Consider the following 26,887-nt stretch of genomic DNA (forward strand, 5'->3'; position numbering starts at 1 on the left):
GACTGAATAACTGCTAACAACCACTGATTATGTATTCTCATCTTAAACTAAATGTTTGCAATTTTATCTTCAGATGTTGAGTTTTGTTGGTACCTTATTTTGAAAAATAGCTACAGAAAAATACATACAACTCTGAACTAAAAAAGTTTTATAATGGTAACATTGAAATTGAATAATCAGGAAATGTCAATAGACTTAAGTTTATTAATCATAAATATCTGGGATATAAGATCAGATGGGGCTCTTTAAGACAACACAGCCTGGGCCGGGCGCGGTGGCTCACGACTGTAATCTCTGCACTTTGGGAGGGCAAGGTCGGCAGATCATGAAGTCGGGAGATCGAGACCACCCTGGCTAACATGGTGAAACCCTGTCTCTACTAAAAATACAAAAAATTAGGTGGGCGTGGTGGCGGGCGCCTGTAGTCCCAGCTACTCAAGAGGCTAAGGCAGGAGAATGGCGTGAACCTGGGAGGCGGATTTTGCAGTGAGCTGAGTTCGCACCACTGCACTCCAGCCTGGGCGACAGAGCGAGACTCCGTCTCAAAAAAAAAAAAAAAAAAAAGACAACACAGCCTGGCTTAACAGTGAGCAGTGCAAGGTAGAGATTTCTGAGGTTTCTCTTTACATCTAAAAAGTGTTATATTTGCTGCTCTTGTTCTTTGATCAAGTGGGTTATAACAGTACTCTACTCAAAAGATGCCCCCAGAAATATTGAAAATATTACCCACAACTTCACTAGGACAGACACAGACTAGAACTGCCAGTGAGTGCAGAAAATACACCTTTAAGCAGGGAAGACATAGATGAAAATGTATTTAAGTTACATGGAAAGGACCTTTAGAGATTCTATGATTTGCACACATTTTCAAAATGGCAAACATGAAAAACAGCCACTACCACTTTCCCTTCTCTCAACTGATCAACTCAGAAGTACAGTTTAGAAGCATTACCACATTTAAGATATTACCACATTTATTACTGTAACTACAAAGGTGTTCTGCCATGTCCAGGCCATGAAACGTTCTATTTTGTATGAGTTTCTATCTGAAATTCTAGAAGTAGACTGCTGAGAATATCAGGACCTACCCATGAAATGTGAGTTTCATCAAAATATGAATGAAATTACTTTACTTATCAAAAACCAGATCAAAATTAAAAACGTAGAATGAAATCTATCTTTCATTAGACCTAATTGGTTTACAACTAGGATTTAAGCAGTTATGTCTTCATGCGTACTATGTTTTAACTGTACCATATCCCAGTAGTTTAATAAATGGTCGACTTTTCTTACTTTCTGGTAATATTCTCCACTACCTTCTCTTCAATTTCTACATTCAGTTATGGTGTCTGACCCAAAGCATGACTCTACTAGATGAACTGGACTGTAGTTCTATCAGAATGCAGTTACAAACTCTGCACGAATATTTGGAATTAAGGCTGAGCTACCAAATTGACACTCCAAACTTCGTTGGCAGCTGATTAAATAACCATATCCCATTCTATCACACAAACTAAAGTGAAGATTGGAGAATGCAGGCCAAAACACATTCCAGGCTCAGGAATGAATTTTCCTTTGTTTTATGAGTTTAGTTACTTATGCCTAAAAATAGCCAACTGAATTCCTTTTTTCTTAGATCTAGGCCAAATTAACAAGAAGACACTTCTTCCTATGACCAAGAATGTGCATACAAGGGAATTTTCTAGAATATGGCTTGCTCTGTTGAGTTTACTTTGGTGTGATGTTTAAATAGCACAGCTTCAAAGGTCCAAACAAAAGATGACGCCTTGTCTTAATAATTAAGAGTCTTTGCTCTCTTGGTGAATCAAGAAGCCTGGTTGTTCCTCTTTCAGAAACAGCTTAATATAACAAAAATAATGCAAGCAACAGGATCAAAGGGGAAGATGCTGGGGACTCTCTTTCTGAGGTTTTGGGCACCATCTTTGTCAACTTATCTTCCCAAGTCTATGTTCTACGCTTTAAGAGATAGGTGCACCCTGGATACTGGGCGCCCATTGAACAGCTTGAAGTTATAGGGAAAAGATGGCAAGGAAAAAGGTCACTTTGTGCCTGCTGGCAATTTTCTGACCCCACCTTCCACCAACTGGTCCCCAGCATGTCCCCTAAGATGGAGGCAGTTCTGAATGCCCTGACCCTGGATGCATTTCTCATTATACACCACAGTGTGATGGAGCTGTGTGTGTACACACAGGCACAACTGGGAAGCTGGTTTATGCAGTGAGCGGGGCAGAGTGGAAAAGAGCCTCCCTGGAATTCAACTGTTCAGTAAAGTTGATTCACTAACTTCAGAGGAGCTGTTGGAATGATCCCATATCCCCCAGAATCTGTGAGCAGCAGTCAAGTCAGTACTGCTTCAGCCTACTTTCCTCTCCCCAGTATTTCACAGGAGTTTCACATATGGAGGATCTGGATGAGGTTTAAGAGTCTCATGAAATTCTATAAAATAACTGCCTGTATTAGTCCACTTTCACACTGCTATAAAGAGCTTCCCTGAGACTGGGTAATTAATAAAGGAAAGAGGTTTGACTCACAGTTCTGTATGGTTAGGGAGGCCTCAGGAATCTTACAATCATGGTGGAAGGGGAAGCAGGCACCTTTTTCACAAGGCAGCAGTGGAGAGGAGTGAAGGAGGAACTTCCAAACATTTATAAAACCATTAGATCTCGTGAGGACTCACTAGCTATCATGAGAACAGCATGGGGGAAACCACCCCCATGATCCAATCACCTGCCTCCCTCTACATGTGGGGATTACAGGTCCCTCCCTCAACCTGTGAGGATTACAATTCAAGATGAGATTTGAGTGGGACACAGAGTCAAACCTTATCACTGCTTTAGGAGTTCATAGGTAAGATTAATACCCCTGTTGCCAGAAGGGCAACATAGGGAACATGACCATAGTTCCTAAAATGAGATCTATAGTTGAGGCTGGTGTTTTGGTTAGCCCAGACATCTCTCCTTTCCTATTCAGGTCATAAGTTATCACTGAGGTGTTTGCACCATCTTTGCATATATTTAGGCTGTCAGCCCATCTAAGAATGCCTAGGGATTTTGTTGTAATAACATGTTAGATCACTGTGGGATCATCTTGAGTCTTGAATTCAGTGTGCACATGTGCCTGTTTCTTTCAGTGGGTGTGTGACCCTGTGCCCACACACTATTCATCTTGGTTCTCTTTTCTGTTAGGTATTACTCCTATTTACCTTTGATTTTGTGTTTTTGAAAACTTGTATTAATGCAAGCCAAGTTTTCTGGCACGACCACCAGTGCAGAAATATAATTGCTTTATCACTGGAGGTGATATCCCTTCTGGCAAAGGCTGTACAACTAAGTGGAAATGCTCTAGAGAGAATTCAGACATCCACTGAGCAGCTGAAACTTTAAAGTCTACTCAAACCTAGACAACTAATGATCCTATATCTTGGTATCACATAGTTTACTGTAAGCTTTGTTGAGGCTATATAGAATGTGTATTTTAGATAATTCAAATATCTAAGAGTAGTGGTTCTGGGGCATTTTTAAAAATACAAATGCCTAGGTCCGTACATTTTATTTCAATTAGTATGGAGTAGGTCCCCAAATAAAAACATCCCAGAAATTCTGATGTGCAGCTAGTGTTGATAACTACTGATCTAGTTATTTAATTTTTGATTCCTCTCATGATAAAGAAAGCTAAAATGTAAAGCCAGTTTCTTAAAGTCACACAGGGTGGTGAATACGCATGATGCTTCTGAAGTGAATAAGTGCATACCATATCACATTTCTCCACAAAGACAACATCAGCAATTTGGACAAGCCAATTATTTGTGATGTGGGATTTCAGGGACCTTGAAGTTCTGATCCCTTCCTCCTAAATGCCAGCGAACTTCCCAGTCATTGTAATAACCTGCAACACTCCACACACTTCCAAATGCTCTGTAGGTGGCTGAGAACCTTTTAACAGGTATAACTGGCTCCAAAGATGATAAATATTTCAGCTACATTTCTGCCCTCAAACATTTACTTTCAGTTCCTGAAATGGTGGCCTGGAAACTTATCACGGATCTAACAGACAAACTTTAGGTTTTAAAGTGTTTGTTATCTCTGAGATGAAAAATTTTAAAAAGCAAACACCTGAATTATATATAATTGATTAAACATGGCATTTATCTAATTTCATTCATTTTTGTAATGAAGCTTTACCTAGCTCTCAGAATCTCTAAAATGAAAAGCCAGAAGTGCATACTGACAGATTCCAACTGTTGGGTAACCACTCCTCACTCCAAGTCTCTCCTCCCCCTATCAAAAAACAAACAGAACCAAAAACCAAAACCAAACAAACCCTATAGAGAGTAAGAGCAGTTATTCTAAACTAAAGTTTTAGACTATTGTGAAGGTTGGTTTGTTTGTTTAATTAATACTCAAATGGATGTGTGGGAGGATGAGACTATAAATAAATCATAGTCCCTTGAAAGTTAAATTCCTGGGATTCCAAGGACCATTACCAATAGCAACTTTTATAACAAAGTTTTTCCACATATCCTTTTTGCAGACATGCAGGATACTTCACTTTCCACAGATTTTCATATCCGTCAACCAACCTGTGAATATTTACAAGTATGTGACTTCAACAAGTGCAGAGATTGCTGACTCTTGGGTGGCACTGGATAAACTATCAATGAGATGGACAGAATGGGTCCTTTGGGTAGATGGAGTCTATCCAGGCCACTTTAGGTTTGAGGAGAAAGGGGGATGCTCAGGTTTATTGAAGTTAGTTTATATCTCGAGAGCACCTCCTGCCTGAACTATGCTACCAGTCTTGGATTGTGATCTAATGAAATTCTAGAAAATGACGATACTTTAATGAAATTCTAGAGAATGACTGTATTTTTTCCCATTCAAAACAATTCACATATCATATTTATAGAGTATTTCCTACTCTGGAGGCAATCTATTATAGAGGATAGGACTCCAAGCAGTAAGTTTGATTAGCAATACACGACTTCAAGTATAATAAGTAAAAGCAGGAGTGGCAGGTTTGGTGGGAATCTGGTCAAATAGAGTAGGATGGGGATAATTATTTCCTAAATGAACTAAGACCTAATCCAATCTCATGCTTCCAAGCATATCTCTGTAGACAAAACACATTGGCATTACAACACATTACTTAGTTTTCATGAGGGTCACATTTCATTTATTTCCCATATTTTTTTCAGATATTTATTGGATGTCAAAATTATCTTGTTAGTTTGATGCAACCTGGCAAAGGTACTTTACAAATGTATATACTTTTTGGAAATGTGACCAAATTGTGAATGTCCGTCCAGCTTTTGAATAATAATAGTGAACTACTGAGAAATAATTATGAGACATGTAGTCCATTTTTATATTAAATATGCCAATTATTTATCAAGAGGAGACAAACAGGATGAAAAAAAGAAATAAAAATTAAAACAATTCATACAGAAAAATGTCACACTTTCTTACCTGAAATATTTTAGTGTTTGGGCTTCTTATTGAATTTGGTCTTGGTAAGATGAGTTGTATCTTTTTAAAGAAATAAGCAGTCTTCAGTGTTTTTATAGCATTGGTTACTACAGAAATTATACTTCTTTTACTTCTTGTCTTGAAGGGTGAACAAAATAAACAAACTGAAAATACTACAATGAATGGTAAATGATGAAAGATTTACAGTACAAAAAACAGTGTAAAAAGGAAGACAAGTTTAAATATTGTTGTGTAAGAAAGTGATGAAAATAATACAAGAATGAGAATAAGTAAAATGATAGGCTGGAACATCTGGGAAGGTAAATGCAAAGACAAAGAGAAGAGTTAATTAATAATAATCTTTAAAACTTAAATTCATATCAACAAATTTAAGTATTCATTCAACTTAAAAAAGAACCTCCACCCTCTCTTAAGCCTATATCTATAAAATCTGAAAGCCTAATATACATAGCACTTTCTCTCACTCTAATTTCTATTATTTTCCCTAAGAGTATAACTGAATACATATCAAAATTCAACACGTTTTATCATAAAACGATATTTTTCATAGCAAAGCAGAGCAACATGCAAGATAAATAAGCGATAGGGCTGCAATGTTTCTAGCTGTACCAACAGGCAGTTAATCTAAAACCATGCTTCTGTACGTAAACTGGCTTTTAAATGTCTTGCGTGTCTTAAAAGCCATGCATGCTGTTGTACTTCCGTGGGTTCTCCAGTGGATACAGGACACCAGGCTTGCCAGAGGAAACAGCATTGCCTGTTTTGTTTCATAAATTATCTTTCATGTGATTAACTCTGACAAAATGCATTGGTCTTTAAATGGCCACCATACCTGGCCAAAGCAGCTCAGTCCAATTCATCCGGTGTGCCTCTACAAATCAGGATGGAGGAAAAATGCTGGTTTTCCCTGTTCTGGAATAGTTATTACTATTTCTCTGAATTAGTGTTGCCTTCAAGCTACCGTATAGACTCCTTCCCCAGTCCTGAGATTCTCCACTATACAACTGAGAGTGATTTTCTCTGGAAATAATGATCATGTTATTTCAACTTATGGTAAAAAAAAGTGGCTTTCATTTGTTCCTTTCCCGGGGGTTGTAGACACAAAACCATGTCTCTTTACCACTGGTTTCTACATTTACCAGTAGTTATCCATCAGTTCTGTTTTATTTAATTAAATTAATTTTTTTTATTGAGACAGAGTCTCACTCTGTCGCCTAGGCTGGAGGGCAGTGGTGCAATCTTGGCTCACTGCAACCTCCCTCTCCCCGGGTTCAGGTGATTCTCCTGCTTCAGCCTCCGGAGTGGCTGGGATTACAGCAGTGCGCCACCACACCAGGCTAATTTTTGTATTTTTAGTATACACGGGTTTCGCCATGTTGGCCAGGCTGGTCTCGAACTCCTGACCTCCTGCCCTCTTTGGCCTCTGGGATTACAGGCATGAGCCACAGTGCCCTGCCATCAATTCTGTTTTAGTTTTATTCTTTCTTTTTTTTTGAGACAGGGTTTCACTCTTGCCCAGGCTGGAGTGCAGTAGTGCAATCACCATTCACTGCAGCCTCGACCTGCCTGGGCTCAGGTGATCCTCCCACATCAGCCTCCGGAGTAGCTTGGATTACAGGTGCGTGCCACCACACCCAGCTAATTTTTCATATGTTTTGGAGAGACGGATCTCGCCTTGCTGACCAGGCTGGACTCGAACTCCTGAGCTCAAGCAATCCACCCTCCTCGGCCTCCTAGTCTAGTCATTTTTTTAAAATCCTAAACTCAATATGGATCTTGGCTCGAAAACCACATATCAGCAGTTAAATATTCCTATCCAGGACCATCTTGCAGTTCATCTGCTAGCAGAGTAACAGAGAAAAATATTGACCTTCTAAAATAATAACGTGCCTCAAAATCCGTTACTCTTTCCACAACAATTGAGGGTAATGGTGTTCAGTTTTCCTTTTAAACAAAACAGAGGAAGAAATGGTGACTATGTGATGGAGTCACAAAAACCTCAGCCCTGCAGAAGGACAGTGTGTAAGAACTGGTGGGCCGAGGCCGGGGGTTTCAGGCCCCAGCGCGGCCCTGAGCGGGGGCTTCCCTCAAGCGGGGCGCGGCAGTCCGGGCGCCGAGACGCCCCCCAGGGACGCGGCTCCACGGGCCAGCCTGGCCACCGCCGTGGCTCGCAATAGGCAGAACTGTACCTGACTCACGGAAATGGGCTCCTCGGCGCCGCGGTCGTCTGCAGACTTGGGCACCTCGAGGCGGTCGATGAAGGTCTGCAGCTCCTTGCGGAAGGCCTTCATCTGAGCGTTGATGCGGTAGAGCAGCTCGTGCTCGCGGATGCGGCTGCCGTCGTCCTCCTCGTCCATGAGTCCGAACAGGTCCCCGTTGGCCACGTAGATGCGCGCCTCGGTGATGATGGTGCTCGTGTCGGCGATGAGCCGGTCGATGGTCTTGCCCAGGCGCTCGGCCTCCGAGCGGATGTCCTTCATCTGCTGCCGATCGGAGAAGCTCTTGGGCCAGGGCCCGGGCGCCGGGTAGAAGGAGCGAGTGGGCGTGAGGCAGCGGATGTTGCGCACCTCCTCCGAGTCGCTCTCGCCGCCAATGGGCCCTTCGCGCTTGCGGTGCGGCGGCCGCGAGTCGTCGTCGCTCTCCTTCTTGCCCGCGTCGCTCTCGGCGTCGCTGTCGCGGGGGCTGCCGCGGATGCCCAGGTGCGAGGCCAGGTCGTAGCGCTGCATGTTGGACATAAGCACGCGGTTCTCATACTGCAGCTGCATGACCTTGCCGCTGAGCTCATTGATCTGCAGGCGCGCCGCCTTCAGCTCCTCCTGCAGGGCCTCGGTCTTGGCGTTGTCGTGGTGCCGCGCGCTGTCGTGGCCGCCGGACTTGTACTTGTACTTGTTGAGCTCCGCCGTGATGCGCTTGTTCTGCTCCTCCAGGTCGGCCACGTTCCTCCGCAGCAGCTCCGTCTCGTCTTCCACCAGCTGCAGGTGCTGCCGCAGCTCCGACAGGGATTCGCTCTGCTCCCTCATGAGCGGGTTGGCCGAGCCGTTGAAGTCATCGCCCCTAAGGTCGTCCAGTTCCGCCTTCAGGCCTCTGTTCTCCACCTCCAGTTCGACGATTTTCCTGCCCAGGATGTTGGCTTCTTCCTCCACCAGCCTTAGCCGTAGCTTGAGCTCGGCCTCCCTAGTGCTGGGAGGGCCTCCGGCTTCTCCTTTGGGCAAAGGACTGTCCAGATCCCCATAAAAGGATCTGTACTTCTGGAGCTCGTGTTCAAATCTGTCCTTTTCTTTATCAATCTTGGCCATTTTCTTTCTCATCAAAGCGGCTTCTTCCTTAACAAACTGCAGCTGGCACTTCAGATCTTCATTGTCCTCCTCATTTGGGGGAAAAGAGGGAAAAGGATAGGAGATCATTTTTATGTAAATCAAGGAAACAACCAAAAGAGGACACCTGGATAAATAATTTTTCTTGCAATCCAGATTTAATGACAGAAACAGAAGCAGATACTGTGTATTTTCTTCAGATCACTTAAATTCTCTGGCAAATTAAAGATTAGAACAATGTTACATCCTGGAAGCAAAAAGGAAAAGGAATATGAAAAGAGAAAAACTGTGGCATCACTATTCAGAGATTATTATATGTTGTAACTGCATACAACTGTTTGGTGATCATTTCAGCAGTGTTTCTTTTGTTTCATTATTGCAGTAATAAATATAAAATCTGTTCAACGAGCATGTGGTTCATATGCATTTGCGGCCACTTTTTTGTCACTTACACTGAGCCAAGTGCTGAAAAGTGTTTTACAAATATAAACCTAATTTAATATTCAGAGTAAACTTAGGAGTAGGTATTACAGTTCCTGGTTTAAAGATGTTCAGTAACCGTTCGAAGGTTACACAGCTAATGAATAGCAAAGGACAAAGGTGAAATTTGAATCCAGTTCTGGCTGAAACGAATGCTCAGGCTCTTGATTTCTGTGTCACTTAGGAAATAATCTGCCCCCTGTTTTTATTCAAAGGAAAATTGTTTTAGAGGCCTGTAAGTCAGGAAAGTTTGACATTGGAATGGTCCATCCAAGGAGAAACTGTTAAGTTTTCCATCTAAATCACATTTAAAATAGGTTGTACTCCCATCAGTCTGAAATGGATAAAGCCTGGCAAAAGGATAGTGGAACTATAGAAGTTCTTCTCACACATTCTTACGACAACCTCAGAGCCCAATCATTAACTAAATTGAAAAGTACAAAAGGAGGAATGGAAATCTTTCTCTGAGGGATATTACTGAAGCATGTTATTATGTCTAAGGTCATTTCTCCCAAGGACAATTTCTCAAAATTCTCTTTTAAGTGTGTACTTTGAGCCAATCATATAACTTCTGTGAACTTTGGTTTCTTCATTAAAAAGCAAAAATAAAAATTCTTTCCTTATCCAGTACTCGGTCATCTGTGTTTGAGATGCATTCTGGTAAAGAAGGAGCAACCACTGGCGAGAAGGTGAGGAGAATAATGAGCTTCTGCCAGAGATGCTCAGTAAATACCACACAGAGCCTTTGAGATGGAAGAGATGGAGAACAGGGCACAGGTCTTCTGTCTTCCTATCTACTAATGGGAATATGAAGAATATGAAGGGTTTGAGAGCTGCTGGGTGTGCAGAGCCTGAACATTACATTCCATATAGTATTAAATACTTATATCAGTCCTTCAAGATAGGTGATGCTATCTCCCCTTTACCGATAGGGGAGATTTATTAACATTGCAGTGCACAAGTTAATAAGTGACAGAGCACAGTCTATATTCTGGCTGAGTCCCAAACTCATATTCCTTCCACTGCACATGCTGCCTCTAGAAAAGAAGCATAAAAGAAAAAAAATAGAGCAATGTGGTAAAATCAAAGAAGTAAGATGTGTTGCCTTGTACACTTTCCTCTAGGAGAGGTTTAGAAGAAAGAAGAGAAGGACTACCAGAAGAGATGAGAGAGCCTTAGCAGCATCCAGAGAGGAGAAGAGGGTATGTCATGGAAAGCTTTGATGGAAGATTTTTTGAGGATGAGACCAAGGACATGTTACAATGTTTTGGATCACATCAGCAGAGGAATCAAAGATGACCCTGAATTTTTGAGTTGAGGGGTCTCATTGGATTGTATGGCCAATAGCAAGGGTAGAGAATGAATAAAGAGGAGCATTCCATTTAGATCGCTTTTAAAATAGGATGTACTCCCATCAATCTAAAATGGATAAAGTTGGTTCTGCCTGCTGAAAGGATAGTGGAATGAAACTTACAGAAGTTCTTCTCAAACATTCTCACGACATTCTCATGACAACCTCAAAGCCCAGTCATTAACTAAATTGAAAAGTACAAAAGGAGAAACGGAAATGGTTTTGGGTGAAGAATGTGGGTTTAAGGTTTTAAGAATGCTGTCTGTGAGGTGTTCCAGTGGAGGGATACAGGGTGGAAACATCCATCAACAGTCATGTAGAATCTCAGGCTCATGATTAGATTACTAAGATTACAGCTTGGCACTTAGAGCTCAGGTCTAGAAGTGAGGACGTGTGGATGAGATGTGTAGAGGTGATGGTTGAACCTATCATAATGGTCACAGACACAACCAATGAGGAGAAGAAAAGAAAGGGAGACAGATGGCCAGGCGCGGTCACTCATGCCTGTAATCCTAGCACTTTGGGAGGCTGAGGTGGGTGGATCACAAGGTCAGGAGCTCGAAACCAGCCTGGCTAATAGGGTGAAACCCCATCTCTATTAAAAATACAAAAATTAGCTGGGCATGGTGGCATGCGCCTGTAGTCCCAGCTGCTCGGGAGGCTAAGGGAGGAGAATTGCTTGAACCCCGGAGGCAGAGGTTGCAGTAAGCCGAGATTGCGCCACTGCACTCCAGCCTGGGTGACAGAGCGAGACTCCAACTAAAAAAAAAAAAAAAAAAAAGAGAGAGAAAGGGGGAGACAGGTAAGAAATAGTCAAAGGTTTGGGAGGGGAAATCTAAGGTCATGTAGGCCAATAATTAGAAACAATGTTTGAACAGAAACATGACCAAAAATGATATGCTAAACAAGGGGTGGATTATTCATGCCTCCCCTTTTTAGACCATATAGGGTAACTTCCTGATGTTGTCATGGCATTTGTAAGCTGTCATGGCACTGGTGGGATTGTAGCAGTGAAGACGACCAGAGGTCACTGTCATTGCCATCTTGGTTTTGGTGAGTTTTAGCTGGCTTTTTTACTGGAACGCATTTTATCAGCACAAATAAATGTCAAATATGCTTTTACATAGGCTAGGTTTTATTTGACATGCAAGAGTAGATGAGACTGGGAAGCCAGGTAGGGTTGCATATGTGGTGGAAGTCCTTGATTGCAAGGCAAGGCCTTTATTTGCTAGTATAGTTGGCATATACTGCAAATTGAATCTAACCAAAACAGCAGTGGGTGTGATACAAGGCACACACTGAAGCAGAATAACACTTCACTGTGTTATATTAAGCAAATAAAAAAGAGAATATCTGATTTGTGTGTATGTAAGCGCTCCTGCCCAAAGGAATGAAAACAACAATTATTTTAACACTTGGACATAGATTGAATATAATAGAGTCATTATGAGGGAAAGAGCTGCATCAAGGGCTAATGGTCATGGTAATTATTTTATTTATTTAAAAATAAATATTTTCAAGATACAAAATGTGCTAGTTTCTGCAATGCCAAGAGTTTACCACCCTGTATGCCAATATGCCTTGCATCCTGATCTTGTAACCCAACTATTGTAGGCTGCATTGGAAACTTGGCATAGAAATATCATACATAATTATTGATTTAAAAAAAGGAGATTGTATGCAAAGTGCCTGGTCCACAGTAATTGAGCAGTAAATATTTTCTCCTATTTTCCACAGTGAAAGGTAGGCAAGAAAAATTAAAATGCTCTGAGGTGTGAAGCAAGTTATTTCTTATTTTTGTGTATGTTAAAGACTCACTCAATTGAAGATGCAAATTACATGTGAAGAGGGGAACATGAAGATATGATGATGGTGAAGGCCAGTAAGAAATGAGCTACGCCTGGCTTTCACTTTAAGAGCCACTACTAGAAACTAAATTGCATTCTAATCGATTACATATATTAACTCATTTAGTCTGTACAACAACTCTATTATGATTCCCATTTTATATATGAAGAAATAGAGGCACTAAAAAGAATAAGTAATGGGCCCAAGTTCATACAGCCGGTATATGCCAGAGATTTCAACCTAGGCAGCCTGGCCCTAGAGCTACAGTTCTTAATTGCTGTGCAGTATCATTTCTCTGTAAATAAAGTCACTGTGCTGCTGGAGGAACATGTGAGGAAGAGATCAAAGAAGCTGAAGCAAATTAACAAAATGAAATACAAAGCTAAATGAATAATAGACAGTTGGACCATATGAAATTGCCACTTCTGTAGATCAAATTCAATAGCATGTTGGCAATTTTGTGTGATTTACATAGAAAAAGGAGACACGGGAGTATTTAAAAGCATGTATTGAACCTGTGCAGAGTGCCAATCACTAGACACAGATGATTCAAAGCTGAATAAGATGGCTCCTGTCTACAAAAATGCCCTGGCTAAGTAGGAGAGATGAATGCATAAACAAGAATTACAATAGAATGGTATATTTTCAGTAATACAAATATGTGGATCGATGGTTTGCAACCTTGACTGAGCATTGGAATCGTGTTATAATTTTGTAAAAATGGACCATTTTATAATTGAGATATCCCATCGGAGATAGCCTGATCAGTCTCCTGAGGTGGGTTTTTTAAAAGTGACAGGTCATAACCTCTGAAAATAAATGTGTTGGAAATGATAGCAGAAACTTCAAATGCTACAGTATACTTATAAAAAAGGAAGTTTTTGCCCATGAAATAAAAGCTGGTAGATTGCATAGCATCTTGACTTTTGTAAGGTCCCTGACCTCACTGAGAAACTGATTAAAGTTGTGGATGTTTTTGCAGAAAGTTGCCCACATGCATAGTGAGTGGAGGTCCATAAAGCCAAGACTAAACAGTTAAGAATTCCTGCATCAGAGACTATGGTTGAAAAGAATAAATAAGCTTTTAACACAGGAAGTGTAAGAATAGGACAAATGTAGATACAGCGTCTACTCCATAAACAAGGTAGGAAAGAAGATTCATGGCAACACGTGAAATGATTCACAACAAAATATTTAGAGTGAGTTGGATAAAGTGACAGCAAAGACAGAGTGGAAAAGCTGTAGTGACAGAGTATATTTGGACTTACTAAGGGAACAGAGAGAAAGGTACAAAAAATGATATCATGGTCCTGGCTGTGAGATTCCCTGGGATTCTAAAAATGCTGAGGTCCATACATGTTCTGGTGCAAGTACCAGGAGAAAACAGAGCAGGAAAAGAGCAGGTACAGAGAGGAAAAAGGAAAATAATATATAGTTAATATGTTATGCTTTAAAAAATGTCTGAGATCAACTTTTTCAAATTTTGAATATTTAAAATCACTTTAGTTAAATTATCTATCTAATGTGAAAAAAACCTTGTAATCACAAAAGTATACTACAGTACCATAGATTCCAACTGACATAGTTTAAAGGTTAATATCTAGCCAAGTGCTTTTGGAGAGTCATAATGTCAGAGGCGTGTGACCCAGAACAACTACATCTTGAATAGGAGCTGGGTAAAATGAGGCTGAAACCCACTGGGCTGCATTCCCAGATGGTTAAGGATTCTGAGTCACAGGATGAGATAAGAGGTCGGCACAAGATACAGGTCATAAAGACCTTGCTGATGAAAGCATTCCAGTAAAAAAGCCAGCTAAAACTCACCAAAACCGGGAATGACCTCTGGTCGTCTTCACTGCTACAATCCCACCAGTGCCATGACAGTTTACAAATGCCATGACAACATCAGGAAGTTACCCTATATGGTCTAAAAAGGGGAGGCATGAATAATCCACCCCTTGTTTAGCATATCAAGAAATAACCATAAAATGGGTAACCAGCAGCCCTCAGGGCTGCTCTGCTTATGGAGTAGCCATTCTTTTATTCCTTTACTTTCCTAATAAACTTGCTTTCACTTTACTCTATGGGCTCGCCCTGAATTTTTTCTTGCACGAGATCCGAGAACCCTCTCTTGGGGTCTGGATTGGGATCCCCTTCCTTAACAATAGTGTCATTTTTATCCCAAATGTTTCCTCTTCCATTTTAAAATCTTCTTCATTACAACCATTGGCACCTCTTTTTACCTTGAAAGCAAAGCTAGTCTTTACTGTGGCTGTGTTTCTAAGGTTTTTAACAAGCCCATGTTGAGTACATCTTTCAACTTTCATTTTTATTCTTTTGTCTCCTTTCTTTTGCTTCTCCAATCACTGGTATGGAGAATTACTTCATTCCAGGGCTCTCTAAAGATATAATGAGCCTTTCTCTCCTTTCTGACTTCCCTCTGCAACATTCCTTTCTTTACTTTCTCCTGACACTATAGGAACAGCCTTTCTATTGACCTTATTAATTATAAAAGGACAAGATTAGCATCATGAGTACAGTTCTCAAATATAGCAGCGTATAAAATACGAATGACATTTTTCTGCATGCTTACAATGTAAAGCAATTATAATAGGGATGTTATGGCTGGCTTTATAAGTAAATATTCTGATTTATACTACCTGTATCTACAGCTACATAATTGATATGCAAATTTGACTTTGTTTTGCATAAGTTTATCTGGCCATTATATCTATTTATAAATGTAGCTTGTGATTATATACACTTAGAGGTACTTGATGTACTAGTTGAAATTTTATTTCCACATACCTCTGTGGGAGTCTGTTGAGCCTTTTTTTCAGATTTTGGCAAATCTTTGCTTCCTCTTCTTTTTAAGGATAACTGAAACAAAGCACGAATATATTTAGTTGGATAAACTATAATTTTAATTCAATTTTATGTTTTTAAATATTCTAGTCTCAAATGACAAAACCAAGACAAATAAAAAGAGTTAGTTCAATAATCATAAAAGGAGGAAAAAAAAATCCTAAACCAGATAGATTTAGATATATTTTTACTTTGGACTAGGATACACATCACAGTAGAATGTAGCTGGCAATTATTTAATTTGAGAAATACAGGAAACCTACTGTGAAAATGCAGAAAAACAACAGACAAAATTGATTGTTGACTCAATATGATATATAGTTCAAATGTAAACAAATGCTTGTTAGCATTCCACATCACTGAAGGAAAAAAAGTAAGTTATTATTTCCAATGTTGGGAGTTAGGTTGCTATAAGCTTATGAACACACACTTTCAGTGAATTTATGTAGAATCGGAAGCACTTCATTCTCCCCTCACCCTAATCACCCCCTTGCTCCTCCTCGACACGTGCAAAATGATAGGGCATGGTAGAGGTTGTAGTGAAATGGAGAAGGCATGCCCCATCTCAAGAAACAGGTGGACCAGCCACAGCTTCAGCTCATTGTGTGATACAGGAATGTGGGCTTTTACAAGAGAAGCTGGAAATCTGGATTCTTATGTAAAATCTCCCACATTTTACTGGCTGATCCTAATTAAAATTCAAACTAACACTTTGGAAGTCAAAGAATACACAGCTAGTGCCAAACTGTTTCAAGGACAAGCGTAATATGATCTCTGGTGCTCAGTTCCATTTCTCACACCAATATAAGAAGAAGGGTCTCTGTATGTAAACAATAATTATCCATATGTATGACTGTCTACCATATACTAGACATTGAGGGGGAGACTCAAAGTTTGATTAGATACTGCATCTACCATCAGGAAGCTGAAACTTAGCAGGGGAGGAGACAGAGAAGCAAACAATTACAGTGCAAATTGATAAATGCTATGCTTTAGGTTCTGTGAAGCAGGGGTTTTGATTTAGTGTGGCATCACCACCATAAAAATAGTGCTTGCCACATGGCAGGTGGTGAAAAAAATACTTGCTGAACTAATGATGTATGAATACCAAATCGAGGTTCTGAGGTCAAAGAGAAGGACAGGGGTATAGACTGACAGTAAAAATAGGGAAGCCTTTTCCAAAGAGGAGTCTTCATAAATTCACAAAGAAATGAAAATTAAATTCTTCACATGTTAATTTCTAACCCATATCCACTGTTAAGTAAAGGCATACGTTCAAGCACAGAAGGCAGGGGAATACTTTGGTGCAACTGCTTTCATTCAGTATGAAACTGAAACTACAGAGACAAATGAATAGCCCACGTGGTTATTCATTTCTAGTTCTTTACAGGAAGAAGTTCTTTCTGTTGCTTGTATAATCTTCTTAGAAAGGAAAGCTTGGGGACTGACTCACCATAACCAAAAAGTAATTTAGGAAGTAATCAACAAAACAGTCCCAAGAATACCAAGAATAAAGTGAGCTAAACTAAGAAACCTGGAACATTCTAGGTAGGGGCTACCTACAAGAAGCGTTGAATTTGTTTCACTAAATACTTATTGAATGCTTGTATTTGAATTCACTCAATTATATGTTTATTTAGTGACTACCAATGCACTTCATAACATACCTGTGACACAATAATAATAAAACCAATGTGATCTTTGCTCTTTTGGGGGTTCTCAGCTTACTTGGCATGATCTGTTCAGTCTGGAATCCAACACAGTGTTATGAAAGCAATGATAATACAAGAACAATATTAACTGTCATTGAGCCCTAATTCATGTTAACCCCTTCACATACATTATCTCAGCTAATTTTTAAACACTCCTTTTAGCCTCACTTTGCAGGTGCTGAAACTAAAGTTTACAGGGGTAAACAGAAGTAGATGAATAAATTATCAAAAGCATCAGTTATCTCTGTGCTCCTCAGAACAGCATCATCAGTGTCACCCAGAAAGCTGTTGGAAAAGCAAATTCTTGAGATTCATCCCAGAACCACTGATTCAGAAACTCTGAGGATGAGGCCCAGTGATCTATGATTTAATAAGCTAAATTTGCAAATGTCTAAAGTTACTAGTTGGTAACAATAACTTCAGACCTTGACCCAAGTCTTTCTCATATCTAACTGTTAGCTATTAGATCACTAAGGAGAAAGACTTTATCTAATCTAGGGCTAGAGATGGTGTGGGGAGCTAGGGATAATTTCCAAAATGAGTAGCATCTTATCTAGAATCTGGTGCATGAGTAGTTAGCCAATGGAAGATGAAGAGGAGGAAAAGGGAAAAAAAAGGCATTCCACATAGAAAACCCATTTCTGGGACAGAAATTCCATATGGGTGTTACAGAGTGAGAGGAGAGGAGTGACATGAGATTTGCTGGTGGCGTAAGTCAGATCTTGAAGGACATTGAATAAAGATTGAATTTTATCTTATTCAGGTCAAATTATTGTCCTAGGGTCAACTTGGAGCACTAAATGCTCCTATTGAGCAAGAAATGTCATAATTAGACTGTCATAGAGATATACAAAGACACAAGGGTGGCAGTACAAATGGCTGTGAGATAAAGATGTTACATGCAGGGGTTTCAAGGGAAAGTATGTTCTAGTTCTGGAAATGTTTTTTGGTCTTTGTGTTTCATTCATTTCATAGGTATTTAGTTTCTGGTCTATATGTGGTACTGTATATATGCCAAACACATGTGACTAAGAAATATTGTACTCTTTCCCCGAAGAGCTAACTGTTTATAATGATAAAAAGGATGCAATTAGCAAAAACAGTGGGCAGAACTAACTCAGGGCAATAAATGAACAAAAGGGGACTGAGAGGGCAAAGGAAGAAGCTCTAATTCCAGATCTGGGGAATCAGAGAAAATCATCCAAGAGAACTGACTTTTGAAGGATATGCAAAATTTCAACAGAAATAAAACTGAACAAACTGTTGTAGGAGTAAAGATATAGAGGAATGAGTGTGCCTTTCAGATGCACTAACTCCTGAAAAGAAGTGATGGAGGTAGGGCCACTGTAGAGATGGGGTAAAAGAAGATGCAGAAAACATTGAGGTCAGCTTGTGCAGCTGAGAAATTTAGACTTTATCCTGTGGGCAATGTTAAAATGAGACCTCTAAATTAATATAAGAGCAATGCTGAAATTAGGGCATTCTTTCCTAAGAGGCATTTTCTATTTTGCTTTTATTTAAATATCACTCAGGTGGGGTGTTAAGCTCAAATAAAGCTCTGAAGTAAAGCCTTCCCCTTGAATAAAGATACATTAGCTTTCAGGTGCCTTTAGGGCTGCTACTATGTGTAAGTATCACATTTGCATTTTCAATAAATATTTCATCATATTTTCATATTCCAGTAAGTTTATGTTAACTTTCTGAATCCTATGAAACAAAGATGAGACATTTCTATGGATACAGAAAGTTAGAGAAATAATGTGAGTCCAAGTAGTCCCTTTCCTGTGAGGATGAAACTGTGTAACCTCCCCCCTTGTCATCCTCCCCCACCATCATCCACTAAATCTTGTAACCTCTGCTAGGGGAGTAGCTGGGGAGGCCACAATGAAATCTCAGATTTTCATATTTGCTGGCAAAGCAGGCACTTCTCTAGATGGTTCTCTAGATAAATACGTTGAAAACATTTATTGTCCACTTCTTAATTCTTTACATTCCCAGCCTCAGCTTGTCCAAAAGAGGCTGCTGTTCTTTTTGATCATGAGAAGGCCAGGAATTAGAGAGTTTTGCCAGTAATTATTTTTTCACAGCAATGATATAAAATGCGTTGTTTGTTTTCTAAAAATGTTTTGAGATTATCTTCCTTTTCTCAATTAAAATTTACTCCACTTAGTATGTAGCATCTTTATGTTTTCAGCAGTTAAACCACAGAGAAGAATGTGCCTAACATGCTACCAAAAGACGTATTATGCATATAGAAGTCTCCTATGCTGTTGATAAAATTAAAGAGAGATTCATTTGTGTGGTAATTAAATCAAGAAGGAAACTATAGAGACATTAATATTTAGATCTTTTGAGCCCTAAATATGTGTCATGCACTTTTCTAAGCACTTTATATGTATCTACTCATTCAGACTGACAACAGACTTATTGACACCATTGTCTGAAGCACACAATGGATTTATCGCTCAGCTAGCTAGTGTTAGAACCAGGATGCAAATTAGCCAGTTTCAGAGTTCCCACTCTGAACAACTACATTATACTGTTACTTCGACAGAAAAAGGTGCAATTTAGATAGCAGGCTTATATTATTTCTGAGCATATCCTTTATGGTAACAGAGCATGACAGCAAGGTTTGGGGTACTAGGTTACATATATGACACATGTGCAGAAGTTTTAATATTTTCAACACAGGCATCAGCAGAAGTGACATACACCACTTACTGGTTCTTAAATCAATCTGTAAATACTGTGACTATAGGGTAACACTGGGAGGGAGGCCCAGGGATTGCCTGCTGGAAGGAAACTGAAAAAGGTAGAAGCTCTGTCTCCAACTTGTCTTGGAAGGGGACAGAATGGGCTCTTGTTCCTAGAAGTCTTCCTCTTTTCCTTCTATTACATCCTTGACACTTACCCAGACAGACTGGCAGAGGCAGAACAGGTGAAGTGCCCAGAGAGCTTGCTTAGGACCACATTCACTCTCTTCCCTAAAAGGGTGAGGCAGGATCCCAAGCTTCATACTAAGGCATGATCTTAAGGTCCAGAGGGGAATGTGGGTGAAGAAGAGGCACATGCCAGGGTGATCAAGCTGTGTCATCCTGTGCAAAATCTTTCAGTGGCTTCCCATCTCACTGAGTCAGAGTCATGCTTTACTAAGGTATACCAGACCCTGACTACACACTAGATTTATTCTGGTAATGTTTTATAAAGACTTGACCAGATTTCAACCCAGACCAATTAAAACAGATTTTGGGATTGGGCCCAGACATTTTTTCAAAGCTCCCAGAGTGACTAGAATGTGTAGCTGGTTCTGTCAACTACCAGCCCACTCTATGTGGTCACCCCACCCCCCAATCCCACATCCCAAACAAGCCCTTCAACCTCATCTCCCACCACACTCCTCACTGCTTTCTTTGCTCTAGTGTCACAGGCATCCTTGCAGTTCCTCAAACATACCAAGTATGCCCTTGTTTGGGGCCTTTGGATTATGGCTTCCTCTGCCTGCAACATTCTTCCGTCATATACTCTCATGACCCACTTCCATAGTCTCTTCAGGGTCCCTAATAAGAGAGACCTTCCCATGCCATTTCATATCAAAAAGCAAATCCTTCCCCCATTCTCTTCCTTTGCATATTCCTTGTCTTCCTAATTCTGCTTTTTTATTTTCCCCATAGCTCCTCTAATCTCACCAACTGACTTGTATATTTGTTTGTTTCATGTCTGTTTTCTCATTCTGCAATGTGAGCTCCACAAGAGCAGGCTCCTAGAATTGGTCTCTGTTATAGCTCCTGCTCTTAGAAATATACCTGACACAAAGTAGTTGTTTAGTCTATATCAGTTCAATGAGGAAACAGCCACTGTAGCTTTATTTCTTACCTAGATTTGTTTTGGAAGCGTTACTAAAAGTCAATAAATGATAACAGGTAAACAAAAGCCCATTTGAAAAGGTCTACTTTAAAAGTAGACTTTTAAAAAGCTGGAATATAAAATGGAAAGAAGCTGGAAAAATAAAAATGTCTTAGGCTTTTCAACAAAAAGAGTCAAAATTGTATGAGCTGAAAAGTATTTAAAACAGGACATATCACATATAGCTGGCCCTCTGTATCTACAGGTTTCACATCTGTGGATTCAACCAACCACAGATTGAATTTTTTTTAAGTACAACAATAAAAAATAATGCAAACTTAAAAATTATACAGTAAAACCACTATTCACATAACATTTACATTGTATTATGTATCATAAGTAATCTAGAGTTGATATAAAGCACAGGCATACCTTGATTTATTGAGCTTCACTGTATTGTACTTCACAGATACCACAATTTTTACAAATTTAAGATTTGTGGAAACTCTGCATTGAGCAGGTCTACTGGTGCAATTTTTCTAAAAGCATGTGCTCATTTTGTGTCTCTGTGTTACATTTTGGTAATTCTCCCATTATCTCAGACTTTCTCATTATTATTATATCCATTATGATAATCTGGGATGAATGATCTTTGATGTTACTCTTTCAATTGTTTTGGGGCACGATGAACTTCACTGATATAAATTGGCTAACTTAAATGTTGTGTGTGTTCTATTTGCTCCACCAACTGGCTGTTCTCCCATCTCTCTCCCTCTCAGGCCTATTCCCTGAGACACAACAGTATTGAAATAGGCCAATTAATAACCCTACAATGGCCTCTAAGTTTTCAAGTGAAAGGAAGAGTCATATGTCTCTCACTTTAAATCAAAAGCTAGAAATAATTAAGCTTGGTGAGGTAGGCATGTCCAAAGCCAAGATAAACCAAGAGCTAGACCTCTTGTGACAAACACCTAGGCCTCTTAGCCAAGTTGTGAATGCAAAGTAAAAGTTCTAGAAATAAATTAAAAGTGCCACTCTAGTGAACACACAAATAATAAGAAAGCAAAACAGCCTTATTGCTGATATGCAAAAAGTTTTAGTGGTCTGGATAAAAGATCAAACAACCCACAACATCCCCTTAAGCCAAAGCTTAACCCAGGGCAAGGCCCTAACTCTTCAATTCTATGAAAGTGAAGGAAGAGAGGTGAGGAAGCTGCAGAAGAAATGTTAGAAGCTAGTGGGCATTGGTACATGAGGTTTAAGGAAAGAAGCCATCTCCATAGCACAAAAGGGCAAGGTTCAGCAGCAAGTGCTGATGTAGAAGCTGCAGCATGCTATTGGGAAGATCTAGGTAAGATGATTGGTGAAGGTGGCTACACTAAATAATAGACTTTCAATGTAGATAAAACAGCCTTCTATTGGAAGAAGATGCCATCTAGAAATTTCATAGCTAAAAAGGAGAAGTCAATGCCTAGCTTCAAAGCTTCAAAGACAGGCTCTCTTGTTGGGTGCCAAAATAGCTGATAATTTTAAGTTGAAACCAATGCTCATTTACCATTCTGAAAATCCTAGGGTCATTAAGAATTATGCTAAACCTATTCTGCCTCTGTTCTATAAATGAAAGAACAAAGCCTTTATGACAGCATCTCAATTTACAGCACAGTTTACCAAATATTTTAAGCCCACTTTTGAGACCTACTGCTCAGAAGAAAGGATCCCTTTCAAAAGATTACTGCTCGTTGATAATGCACTTGGTCAAACAGGAGCTCTGATGGAGATGTGCAAGGAGACTAATGTTCTTTTCATGCCTGCTAACACAAAATCCATTCTGCAGCCCATAGATCATGGAGTAACTTTAACTTTCAAGTCTTATTATTTTAAAAATGTACTTTATAAGGCTATAGCTGCCAGGTAGTGATTCTTATGATGAATCTGGACAAAGTAAATTGAAAATCTTCTGGAAAGAAATGGCATTCTAGATGCCATTAAGAATATTCATGATTGGGCCAGGCGCAGTGGCTCACACCTGTAATCCAAGCACTTTGGGAGCCTGAGGCAGGTGGATCACGAGGTCAAGAGATTGAGACAATCCTGGCCAACATGGTGAAACTCTGTCTCTACTAAAAATACAAAAATTAGCCTAGTGTAGTGATGCGTGCCTGTAGTCCCAGCTACTCGGGAGGCTGAGGCAGAAGAATTGCTAGAACCCGGGATGCAGAGGTTGCAGTGAGCTGAGATCGCGCCATTACACTCCAGCCTGGGGGACAGAGCAAGACTCCATCTCAAACAAACAAACAAACAAAAACACACACAAAAAAGAATATTCATGATTGATTGGAGACAGTCAAAACATTAACAGGAGTTTGGAAGAAGTTGATTCCAACCCTCAGGGATGAGTTGAGGAGTTCAAGACATCAGTTGAGGAAATAAATGTGGTGACAATAGCAAGAGAACTAGAAGTATAGCCTGATTGTGACTGACTTGCTGCAAGCTCCTGATACAACTTTAATGGATGAGGAGTTGTTTCTTATGGATGAGCAAAGGAAGTGATTTCTTGAAATGAACTGTATTCCTTGTGAAGATGATATGAACTTTGCTGAAATGACAACAAAAAGTTTAGAATATTCCATAAACTTCCTTCATAAAACAGTGGCAAGGTTTGCAAGAATTTATTCCAATATTTTAAGAGATTCTACTGTGGGTAAAATGCTGTCAAACAGCATTGCCTGCTACAGGGCAGTCTTTCATAAAAGGAAGAGTCAACTGATGTGGCAAATCACATTGTTGCCTTATTTTAGGGAATTGTCATAGCCCCTCCAACTTTTGGCAACCACCACCCTGATCAGTCAGCAGCCATCAACATCCAGGGAAGACCTGCCATCCAACTAGATGATGACTTGTTGAAGGCTAAGATGATCCTTAGGATGTTTTAGCAATAAAGTATTTTAAAATTAAGGTATATACTTTTTTTAGATACCATGTTATTGCACACTTAACAGACTACAGTATAGTATAAACATAACTTTTACATGTACTGGGAAACCAAACGATAGTGTGACTTGCTTTACTGCTGTGGTCTAGAACAGAACCTGCAATATCTCTGAGGTAGGCCTATAAATGGGAATATGTGAGTAGACCAGCCTGGGCAATATGGTGAGACTTTATTTCTACAAAATTTTTTTAAAAGTTAGCCAGGCATGGTGGCATGCAGCTAGTCCTAGCTACTTAGGAAGCTGAGCCAGGAGGATAGCTTGAGCCCAGGAGTTCGAGGCTGCAGTAAACTATAAACCCACCACTATACTCCAACCTAGGTGACCCTAGACTCCAGCAAGACCCTGTCTCAAAAAAAAAAAAAAAGATGGAGTCTACTTCTGTACCTCTTCTAACTGAACTGGCCTTGTGACTTGCTTTGACCTGTAAAATCTGTTGGCAGAAATGGCATGCTGGTTCTGAGTCTACCCTTGAGAGATTGTACAATTCTGCTCACTCTCTCTTGGAAATCTGCTACCCTGTGTTTTAAGTCTGGGCTGGCCTGCTCCATGAAAAGTCATGTGGCCCAGATGCTCCTATTGCCCTAGTGAACCGCCAGTTAATCCTCAATGCAGAGCCTTATAGCTGTTATCTGACCATAAATACATGCATGAACCTACCTGAGACCAGAATGGACCACAGAATTATGAGCCACATAAATGTTATTTTAAGCCACAAAGTTTTGGGATGGTTTGCTACACAGCAAAAATCCACTGACACATCTACCAAACATTCTTCACCCCTGGGATTAAAAAATACACTAGGCTAATAAATTTAGTTCAGATTTATAAACAATATCCTGTATTCAAATTCCATAAAAGCGAAAAAAAAAAGAATGTAAAAGGCTAAGAGGAAGAGTTGAGAAGGTTATCAAACACAAGAAAAATAAAGCTTAATGTATTTTCCTTGTTTTTATTTCTCCCCTGCCTTTGCCACTATTTTGATTCCAGAAATTTTTTATTTTTAAGACAGAGTCTCACCCTGTCGCCCAGGCTGGAGTGCAGTGGCCCGATCTTGGCTCACTGCAAGCTCTGCCTCCTGGGTTCACGATGTTCTCCTGCCTCAGCCTCCCTAGTAACTGGGACTACAGGAGCCCGCCACCACACCCGGCTAATTTTTTGTATTTTTTTAGTAGAGGCGGGGTTTCACTGTGTTAGCCAGGGTGGTCTCAATCTCATGACCTCGTGATCCACTCGCCTCGGCCTCCCAAAGCGCTGGGATTACAGGCCTGAGTCACCAGGCCCAGCCCCCAGAAAAATTTTTTAATGAAACTGAGCTTAAATAAATTATTTTTAAAGTTCACTTTTCCAGTTCTAAATTGCAGATGCTTCCCTTACTAATAGCAGGTGTTCAATTAGCACCAAAGGTATATAGGAGTTAAAAGCTAATAAATTTCATCCTAACATTTAAGCTTATTATATATGAAGTGTTTCTTCTATTTGAACTTAGCTTTTATTCTTCATTTTTAGGAAGAAGTGATATATACATCTTCACAATGCCTTTATCTATGCCTCTGATTTATATTTGTTCATCCCACCCTTAGTTTTAGCAAACTTTGTTTATCATTCTGTTTCTATAGTTTTCCTAGGCAAGAGAAGAAAAATAACTTTACATTTTCCAAAATTTCCTACTTATGTAAATTTACAGAGTTGAAGCACAAATACAAAGTGAACTATACCCAGAAAATTATCAATTTTAATTTAAGGATTCGATTTTCCAAACTTACAGTGATAGTTTAAAAAGCCAGACTTTAGAAAAGAATAGAGAAGGGAAGAAAAGAAGCATTATTAATTCATTGATTCTAATAAATAATGTTGGAAGATATGGGAAGGAAAGTTGACTGGCAATTTAAATCTGGAAATTGTTTCCAGAAGGTAATAATAAATTTTAAAAGTCCTGGATTTTTCACTTTGACTCCCTTCTAAAGATGGTCATAGAGGCACATGTCAGAGGTGAGGAGGTATATCTGGCATACAGATGTTTATGTCATGAAGGCAGAGACCTGAATTTGCCAATAAATCAGCCAGCCCTCTTCTGCTAGACAGCTAAACCCTTTCTCCATCCCATAAGGCCAGGTACCATTCCTATCTTTTGAGTTATGAGGCTGCCAAACTTATTTCATCCTATCTCCAGTGAATGCCTAAATAAAAGCAAATTTTAAAAGTGGAGAAAACTATTTTTCTGCTCTAAAAACTGATACAATGCCAAACTAAAATAGCTGTGATCATGGTATTATTTTGTTTTATTTTTTTAAATTAAAGAATCCAATAAATTTTCCTTTTCCTAGTTCCTCTATTCTTTTCCCATGTGATAAAGTAGATATCTACAGCAGAGCTCAGATTGACGACAGAGTGATGTGAATTCTTTATTGTTAAGGAATATTAATGAGTCAATTTGTAGAGCATACCCTTGAACCAGGCTACCAATAAAAGAGGAAACTTTTAAGTCTTTTTTGGTGTGGGAATCAGAATTATCTTCACAGGGCCAAATAGGTTTGCATGGCCCTTCAATTGTACAGTGTCTTTTTAAGCCATTCTTTGGTGCCAGGAATTACTTTAGGACATATCTGCCCTTTTCCTAGTGTATTATTTGGTAATAATGCTTAAATGTCTTTAAATTGGAACCCATGTTTTGTAACTATTAGTGGCATTAAACTTAAAATGGCAAAACTGCAATTACTTTTGCACCAATTTAAGAGTACAGTGAAATTTAGGTACGTCAGAAACTTAGAAAGTGAGATGCTGAACTTAACTCTAGAAAATATAAGAGAGCTTAAAAACCATGGGATATCAGAAAGAAGAAAAAAAAATAGAGGCTTCTCTTGTTAATGGGATGTGGTTACAACAGAACTGGAGGAAATAGCACTGACAAAAAACTGTAACAGTTGAGGCCTACAAGATCCTTGTGAAAACATCCCCTTTAAAAGTCAGGTTAGAA

At 39.6% G+C, this 26,887-nt stretch overlaps 2 protein-coding genes across 3 annotated transcripts in view; both read right to left on the minus strand.

Moving 5' to 3' along the window:
* The window catches only part of KIAA0408, a 32,175-nt gene extending 26,561 nt beyond the window's left edge, over positions 1–5,614 (minus strand). The window contains exon 1 of the mRNA XM_003311475.7: positions 5,487–5,614. The gene's annotated coding sequence lies outside the window, so the exon portion shown is untranslated. The remainder of the gene's footprint in view (positions 1–5,486) is intronic.
* The window catches only part of MTCL3 (MTCL family member 3), a 45,981-nt gene continuing 24,701 nt past the window's right edge, over positions 5,608–26,887 (minus strand). Inside the window, exons 5-7 of one of the 2 annotated variants that reach the window (XM_003950919.6) lie at positions 15,309–15,380; positions 7,697–8,872; positions 5,608–5,798 (exon numbers count right to left, since the gene is read on the minus strand). In XM_003950919.6, the coding sequence (XP_003950968.1) occupies positions 5,688–5,798; positions 7,697–8,872; positions 15,309–15,380 (1,359 nt within the window). In that variant the 3' untranslated portion in view covers positions 5,608–5,687. The remainder of the gene's footprint in view (positions 5,799–7,696; positions 8,873–15,308; positions 15,381–26,887) is intronic. The other variant, XM_054686289.2, reaches the window with a different exon arrangement.

Source organism: Pan troglodytes, chromosome 5, assembly GCF_028858775.2.
Source record: "Pan troglodytes isolate AG18354 chromosome 5, NHGRI_mPanTro3-v2.0_pri, whole genome shotgun sequence".
In the NCBI taxonomy this organism is placed as follows: domain Eukaryota; kingdom Metazoa; phylum Chordata; class Mammalia; order Primates; family Hominidae; genus Pan; species Pan troglodytes.